The sequence below is a fragment of the Xiphophorus hellerii genome, chromosome 15 (assembly GCF_003331165.1).
Source record: "Xiphophorus hellerii strain 12219 chromosome 15, Xiphophorus_hellerii-4.1, whole genome shotgun sequence".
NCBI lineage: Eukaryota > Metazoa > Chordata > Actinopteri > Cyprinodontiformes > Poeciliidae > Xiphophorus > Xiphophorus hellerii.
Genome location: NC_045686.1, coordinates 22333361 through 22342351, shown reverse-complemented (window position 1 = coordinate 22342351; position 8991 = coordinate 22333361). Strand labels below are relative to the sequence as shown.

The window sequence follows — 8991 nt, the reverse complement described above, 5'->3', positions numbered from 1 at the left end:
GCCGGCTCCACGTCAGCAGACGACCGACGTCAAACTGAAAAACAGTAAAAAGGTTTTCTGAGGACAAAAGCCAACCCTGCCGTGAGTTTGCCAAGCTGACCCTGGTTTTAGAATAGAAGATAAAGAGCGTCTAAAAATGGAAACCCCGACTCTCATTTCATTCCACTGTAATAAAACCCAAGTGAAGGACAATGAAGGTCAGAAGGTAGTCTAGTGAAGAAAACTCAGTGAACCTTGAAACGTCTGAAGGAAGGCGGCGCCACAGTGAGAGACGAATGGAGACACAAACGGGTCTGGACACGGAAAACCAACATCTATGGGTCAACGTCAGTAAATTACAACATTGTCGTTTTGAGGATTTTGGCTTAGACTTGATGGAAACCCCAAATTCTGTTCCTCCGAAAATAAGAATATTACATTCAGATCAGCGACAAAATGAGTTTTCATCCAGAAATGTGAGTCAACTAAAAAGTATGTCCATGTACTGCACGTTACATGTGGTCAATACTTTGTCAATACTCCTTGACACCTTATAGATTTTCCGTGGCGTTCAGGTCAGGCACAGGAATACCTGTATTGGTACTTTTTTTTGGCATCAGCCGCAAAATCCGACTCCAGTCCACATCTTGCTATTCTCCCCCAAACTCTTGAGTGGACTTTGTTTCACTCTTGTGGCTGCAGTCATCACCGTGGCTTAGTTCACCGCTTTCCTTCCACTAAACGTCCATAAATATGCTTGGATCCCTGGAACGGCCGGCTACCATAGCAATGTCCTTTTGTGGTCCACCGTGTTAGTGGAGACCAATAAAGGAGGATTTCTGGAACAGAGATCTGTTGAGAGGTTAGTTCAGGGACATTAGAAGAGGAATACATACAAACACCAAACCCTGAGGACCGGAGGGCCATGCTGTAAAGAAGATGAAAACTCCTGCAGTAGCCTGAGCCAACCCAAAGGCTATCAGAAATGTTCAACCTTCAGGAAGAAGGCGCACATGAACTCTGCAATGATGCTGGTAACATTTTATTTTAGTAACGAGTCAATTGTAAGAACTGGCCGTCCTTGGCGTATTCGCAGATTTGCAGCAAACACTTTTTACAAGGTAAGATTAACATCAAAACACCTCGGAAGCGAGTAACATGGAATCCGATTTTGCATATGTAGAAGGTACGCATCCAATCATAAGTAACCATGGAGATAGTACTCCGTCATGTAGCCCACCAGGTACACAAATTAAAACCGGTAAGAATCTTTTGTACGCTTTTAGGCCTCCGCCTTTGTAAGGAGAAATACAGTTTATGACAAACTGCTATATTATTTATTCAACATAAGCACATGGAGACTGAAGTCAAATCGGATGAAACGACAATAATCCACACAGATGTACGGGAAGTGTTGCAGGCAAACATGAGAAAAAACAAAGAATAGACTTCTGGGGCTAAATGAACAAAACTTAATCTAACAATCATTATCAAAGGTTGTAGGTATACGAGTTCAGGCCTTGCAGGCTCTGTAGGCAGCAGACACACAAAGTGATTATGGTGCCGCTATGAAATGTCTCTCCAGGAACAAGTCAGTGGATGAGAGGAAACAGAGGAGTACAAAGGTGTTTGCATAATGCTGAGCTCGCTCAGCGGTTTTCCAGCGTTATTGTGCTCTTTTCCTGCTCACTGCCAACAGGATGAGGTGGTCACCCAGAGCCAGGAGCCGCTCGGCAGCCTCTACGCTCCACAGAAAGGAGCAGGAAAGCAGAGAGGCCCCCCTCAGCAGTTTCAACCAGAGCAGAGCTTTAATGAAAAACCTGAAACTTTTCTTTTCCTGTTGGATTGGTATAACAAAAAGAAAAACTGGAAGGAAGAACGAAGGAGCAGACTTTGATTTAAAGGAAACATACAGTACCTTACTAGTGCTGCTGACTCACAGTCACCCTCAATAAGGAAACACTGATGGCGACGGGCTTTCTTGGACTTTATTACCAATCTACCAAAAATGTTTCTCTCTTTGTTAGACGTAATGTCCCCACCCACAATACAGTAATCCTGACAAAAGCGTGAATGTCAATTGCTCATTATAAAAACCTTGATTATTTCTTGTTTGAACAGCGTGAACAAAGAATGTCCTTCCTTACGCCCCTTCCACTCCCTTCCCTCCTCTTCCACCTCACCACATCCTCCAACACCTCTGCGGGGGAACCACCTCCTTTCTCTACCGCAATTCGTTGATATTGAAGTGATAACGCAGCTTCGTGGGCGTACAACAAATCACAGCCTCGTTGTGCTTCGTCCTGTCCTTGTGCGGACGGAGTTCATCCATCTCTGAGTCGCTCTGAGAGGAAATCTATGAGGTCCGATTGCAGGTTGTTCGACCGATCCATCGCCTGAAACGGAGCAATGGAAATGTAGTTTACTGACATGTTTATGGAAGGTTGTCATGGCAGGTTTCTACATCCTGTGTGTGTGGGGGGTAGTAGGGGAGGAGTGAAGGAAATCTATTCAAACTCCTGGTTCCAAACTTCCTCCTTGGAGCCTTAGCGCTTCCCCCCCACCCTAGGAAAAAGACTAATATGATGAATGCTTTACGAGTAATTACTGATTTATACAGACTATAAATATGCCTGTTGTACCTACTTCAGTAGCTATTCTAGGAGCATATTAGGATGTTTGTCCGTCTGAGTCAGGGTCTCTCCTGGAACTAGATTTTGCTGCATTTATTGTAACGGATGTTTCTATCATTATACAGGTATCATAAATGCCTGCCATCATATTCTTCCAAAGCCATAATTAGCTGCCTTAGCGGTTACTCAGAGGAAGTGTGAAGAGTTCAATATGTAGACGTCTGACGGTCAGTTGTGGAGCGGCACTGAAGACGATGCGTTTCATCGATTTCCACGTCTCAGAATAGTTTTAAAAGCATCCTGGCGGACTCACGGTCACCGCAAAAAATCAGCTGATGACGTGTTCTGATGCAGACCGAAGGTCTAGTCAAAGTAACTCCACGTAGTGACAGGAACATTGACTGGCAGAACAAAAATAGCCCCATTGATAGCAGTGGTTTCTTGTGAAGTAGTAGACTGCTAATGTCTGATAGAGTATTGGAGTCCACAGATATGAACACTTTCAGGATGAGTTACTTCATTTTACTTTTGCTCTTCAACACAGTCAGTCTCCATCTGACTAGCTTGGTTAGCTTTCATCACGCAGGAGAGGTTTTTACATTTTCATCCAGCTCTCCACAACGTCGCATCCATAGGGACCTATCATTTATAATAACTTTGTAAAACTTCTTCACGCAAAAAACTGTCCTGACCCTTTAAGTTGCTGGTTGTCAAAGCAGCAACTTAATGTCAACTGGTACAGTTGTACACAGATACTGGATATCAAATGACAAAAACCGCAAATGTTGAAAATAGGAAAATGACGAGCAAGTCCCTTAGATTAGAGACAAGATACGGTTTCTAACCTAACAGTTAGAGACAGAAAATACAACATTTAGAAGATTTATTTTTATTTTTTTACTGAAAAACAGCTGCTGGGATCATTAGGCGTCAATGCGAGTTGGACCTAAATCAGTAATTTTATCGTCTGTGTTTGGGGATTAGAGTGGAATGCAACTCAGGCTTGTTTACAGCCAGTTTCCAACAGAGGTCATCCTTGGACAAAGAACATCAGTCGCTGGTCATTTCAGTCTTTTGCCGTTTTGTGCCCGATTTTTTTTAAGCTGTTTTGCGCCGACCACGCAACAATTTCACAGGGGAGGAACAATTGTCACCCACTCTGACAACCGATAGGTATAGTGCTTATCTATGTTTTACTCATAGTCTCAAAGTAAAGAAATCTGGTTTTATGAGTCTAATTAATGACATCTAGATTGTTGACTCGCAGCCAAACTCATTTCAACCACGAAGGATTACAAAGTGTTCAGAAAACAATGTGCAATAGCATGAAACTGTGCCTAAGCTTTATACATTTCTGTAGAAAAAAAAAAAAAGTGGCGCAAATGAATCAACAACAAAGACACTGGGCAACAATGGCATCCATAGAAGAGTTCAAATGTCAAAAACCGAGTCCAAAGACTGTTGGGGAAAATGTTCTGTGGACTGGAAAAACAAAATTAAAACATTGGAGGCGGCTCCATGTCCTGTTTCGTGGAGCATAAAACGTCCAAAACATTTTGAACATGATTCCAACAATCCAACATGGAGGCTGAGATGAGATGAAGCTGCTTTGCTCGGAACCTGGACAACATGACACCAACAGACACGCCTGCAAACAAAAAATACACTCCGGTCTCCGTCAAACTACAAAATATAAAGTTTGATGTTAGGGTCAATTTTTTTTTTTTTTTTTAATTGAGACATATTTGATCTGTCCTGTCAAATATTCAATAAAATGTCAAATTATAAACATGTAAACTGAGAACTCGTTTCATTTAGTGAGTAGACACGCAAAGCTTTTTGGTTATTTTTCATACTCTACGCGAATAATTGGGAACTTTCAGAAACATGGGGCTTTGAGTTATTATTCACTTCATCTCCTTCTGATCAGATCCAGACTCAAGTCTTCTTCAGCCTCCAGGTGCTCAGAGACACTGACCTGATTCAGCCTCCGAGGTCTGGATCGTGTTTTCCTATTAATCGGAATCAGAGTGGGACATTTCCCAAATTCCGAAGAACTAATAATCTGGTACTTCTGGGTGATTCTCCTCCCATGAGACTTCAACTTTTGGTCTCGGCGCAGGTCGCAGCTGGAGGACGGTTCTGGTCTAATTATATGTCATCTCATTAAATGTCCGTGTGCGTTCATGTGGTCTTGAGAAAATGTGTCGCCTTATGAGTTTGTGTATGTGTGTGTTTGTGTGTGTGGTGGTCGTGATGGCCAACTTTCCTTCGAGATAAGGACAGGATAGGGGTTGAGCAATCTGACCACGACTCCTCTCTCTCTCTCTCTCTCTCTGGGCTGAACGGAACTTCCTTCCTGACTTGGACCAGCGCGAAAACAAACACCGCGAGGAATGTATAAATGCGCAACTCTGTTTCGGCTTCGGATCATCGATTGGAGCCGTTCGATACACCCGGAGGTCACAGTTAGAAGTCACCCTCACTCCGCCGACATGAATCTCGCGACTCCGGCTCTGATTTTCTGCGCGCTGCTCCTGCAGGAAGCTGCCGCCTCCCGGCGCGCCAGCTGCTCCGCGGGTCTCTGCTGCTTCCAGCACTCGGCAGACTTTGAAGCCGCGGCGAAAGCCTGCGAAGAGTCGAGCGGACAGTTGATCCGGTCCGTTTCTGACGAGCAGATGGGCGCGTTGGAGCGTCTGGTGAGAACGTTCACGGGGAGGTTCTGGTTGCGCGGTGGTACGAACTGCACCGCCGTCTCCGCGGGGAGCGGGACCGGAGTCTCGCTGGGGCTAGAGCCGTGCCGAAACACCCTGGACGGATTCTTGTGTCTGTACGAATCCTCTTCGGTCTGCGGAGCCGTTCGGAGTGGCGGAGGCACGTCGGTTACGTACAGAACACTGACGGGCTTTGACGTGTTGGAGTCTGAGACGTTTCCCCCGGGGACCCTGGCCCTGGTGGGACGGCTCGGCGATCAGTACCCGGACTCCAAGCACCTGTGCGAGTCCACGTGGTTGCAGTCTCCGTGGCCCTGCGAGGTCTTCCAGGGCGGCTGCGATTACAGCTGCAACAAAACCTCCAACACCTGCACGTGTCCGGTCGCGCGCTCTCTCCATCGCAACAACTTCTCCTGCACGGAGCCCACAGCTGCCAGACCCCCGCCTGAGACCCCGCGCTGCCCCGAGGGCTACAAGCCGGCGGCGGACGGCGGACGCTGCGAGGACGTGAATGAGTGCGCGGAGGCGCTGGATCTCTGCGCGAACGAGGGAGAGCAGTGCGTCAACCTGGACGGGAAGTACGAGTGCAGGTGCGGGGACGACTTCGTGGAGGAGGACGGCGGCTGCGTCAACACGTCGATCTGCATCTTGTGCGAGCACATGAAGTGCGACAAGGTCAGCGGGGTGTACCAATGCGCGTGCAAGGAGGGGTACCGGGTGTCCCCCAAAAACCCCACCGAGTGCGAGCAGGTCTGCAGCCAGAGGGAGTGCCCTGCGATCTGCAGCAGCAATACGGCGCCGGAGAAGAAGGACATGCAGCAGTGCTACTGCCCCCAGGGCTACATCGTGGACCTCGAGGGCTCCGCCACCTGCTACGACATCGACGAGTGCGAATCACAGGCGCTCTGCGACCACGAGTGTGAGAACCTGCCCGGTGGGTTCAGGTGTGTGTGCAGGAAAGGCTACCGGCTGCAGGGGACTGACAAGTGTGTTCGTCTGCAGCAGGGAGGGGAGGAAGAGGAGGAGGAGAGCGCATCGGGGTCGCCTCCTGATCTTGCCAGCACGCCGGTCAGCCTCCAACCGGCCGCCGTGCCGTCTTACATCAAGGCCGGCAGCGTCCTGGGCATCGCCGTGTTCCTGGTGCTGTGCGCGGCGCTGCTGGCGTGCGTGGTGAAACACGCGTCCAGACGCTGCGTGTCGCTGAACCTGAACTCCTTAAAACACCCGGACATCGATATTTTCTACCTGCAGCAGGTCTCAACGGAGACCTACAAGAGATTATCGTTCGATAAGCAGTTTAAGAACGACTCGCAATGAGTCTGAGCGGCGATGAGCCGATCAGATGCCCATACCGATGTCCGATTTGTTCGATGTTTCGATTTTTCTCTCAAAACATAAAACCCAACTGTGCTTCAGATGAAGGAATTACAAAACTCCAAGGCACAAAACCCGATTTTTTTTATTTTTATTTTTTATAAAAATGTAAAAGAAGACATCATATGTTTATGGACCAAAATGATGATTTTTGGTTATTTTTTGAGCTGCGAAGCATTTAATGCTAAGAATTGCAGCCTATTATTAATTAGAGAAAATCAGTGTGTTTTGATCGGTGCATCCAGGTTTGTCCTTGGAGATGGAAAATATCCTGAGGCCACATTATGTTTAAAAAAATTTAAATCAAAATTTAAGTGAGAAATGAAAACAGCTTTAAGATTTCTGTATTTGGTTTTTTAAACAGAACTAAAACTAATTCTGTCCTATTACAAAAAAAAAAATCTTAAATTAGATCAGTTTAGTCAGGTACTATACAGTTTCCAACATTTCCTGAACATGCAACATTCTGTGCATGTATTTGCTGCATTTCTCTAGTTTATTCTGCTTTAATTGTCTGACGAAGTTACATCTAATGTAAAGCTAAAACCAGATCGAGACTGGATGTGACTGAAAAAGAAAGAAAAAAAAAGAGCTGCCTGATTTATGGACCTCTGACACCGCAGATCTTCTCATTGGGAGAGAAACGCAGCGTGGAAATCGGGCGGACTGATGACTGGCGAGTCTTAAATATAAAGTGGTATTTATGTTAACAGTTAAATGAAAGCTGGACTTCAGGTTTTTAATGACCTGAATTGTGTAAAAAAATAAAAAAAAGACTGTGTGACGAACGAACTGTGAAATGACTGTCACTGACTAAACCACTTAGCGTTAGCGTTAGCATGGTTTGTACACTGCTACTCATAACCTCACTGTACCAGGCTGATTCTCACCGGTCAGCTTCATATGAATGTAAAAACTGTGCTGCTATTACATGTATTACAGTTGTATACATCTGTACGACAAGCCTTCTTGTATAAAATTATGGTTTACTGTGTATTTGTTTTCTAGGTTATTATGCCAAAGCAGACCAGTTCATAGTTTGCTGTCGTCCAAACGAATATTTGGACGACAGCAAAAAAATAAATAAAAAATTCCCCAGTAATTCTTATGATTATTATTTTTTTTTTTACCTTAATTAGTCATTTTTACTTCCATAGAAAAAAGTCTCATCGCGTTCGGCACCATGGATGTTTTCCTGTTTGAAGGTCGTCCTTAAGCTTATTTTCTGACTTGTTCTTAGATGATTTATTGAACTCAACATTTTCAGTATGAGTTTTTTTTTTTACCACTAAAATTGTTTGTAAATCAATAAATAAAAAGGGAATAAAGATGCAAAGTTCACAGAAGAATATATGTGTCTCTTCAAAACGACAAAAGATGAAAAAATAAATAAATAAATAAAAAACCTGCAGCAGATGAAAAGTATGTTTTTACAAAACAGGGAAATGAAACCAACAGAGACCTGACAGTTGATCGTTGTTGGTCATTTTCTCTTTTCTTTCGTGGTTTAATGAAAAAAGCTAAAGACAATGTTTTATTTTGTATTTAAAAAACAACTTTATTTTATTTTATTTTGTTTTTTTAAGATAAAATGATTCAAGCCCGCATTACAGGACCGTAAAAAAGAAAACAGTTCTCAATTTAAATAGGGGGAAAAATGACTCAAATTAGGTTCGATCGCCAATTCAACTAGTCGACTAATTATTCGACCAGCATACTTTCAACAATTCAGTTATATTTGAAATAAACATATAAAGGAAATAAAGTGACTCCAGCCTTTTACACTATATATCCAACAGATCGTATTTACTTCTCATAATGAAATAATGCGGTTGAAACACAAATTAACGGATTAATTGGTGTATGGCAAGCAGTTATGGAAATATTCAATAACCTCTGCATCAGCCCCTCCGTTCTGGTCACGACTAAACTAGAATACTTTCACTTTTGCTCAAACTGGTTCAATACAAAGAAACTCTTCTCAGCAACTCGTTTCACGGACTGCTGGCACTTTAGCCTAGCAGCTAAACGTCCAACTAGCAAAAGTGCTGCATTAGCGGCACAAGTGTCTCAACAAGTGGGCTTTTATTGTTAACAATACCAAACAACTGATGTACTTATTGAGTAGTAACCCTTAAATGTGTGAACTAGTTCACTGTGAGCTGCAAATTCAACTAGTTGACATATTAAAGCGTTTAGCGAGCTAGTTAGCCTTACAGACAAAATTGTGTTTTGAATGGTAGTTAACTAGAGTCAACAAGTGCAGACATGTAATGGTCACTTGGAAATTG

General features: G+C 44.1%; 1 protein-coding gene across 1 annotated transcript; it reads left to right on the top strand.

Moving 5' to 3' along the window:
- Window positions 1-4515: 4515 nt before the first annotated feature.
- LOC116733831 (thrombomodulin-like) lies at window positions 4516-8046 on the top strand. The gene has a single exon (XM_032584700.1). The coding sequence runs from the start codon at window positions 5009-5011 to the stop codon at window positions 6641-6643; it is 1635 nt and encodes a 544-aa protein (XP_032440591.1). The 5' UTR covers window positions 4516-5008; the 3' UTR covers window positions 6644-8046.
- The last annotated feature ends 945 nt before the right edge of the window (window positions 8047-8991 follow it).

Excerpts from the sequence above, each read along its gene's own strand:
- LOC116733831 (XM_032584700.1), top strand. The coding sequence starts at position 5,009 with ATGTATAAATGCGCAACTCTGTTTCGGCTTCGGATCATCGATTGGAGC.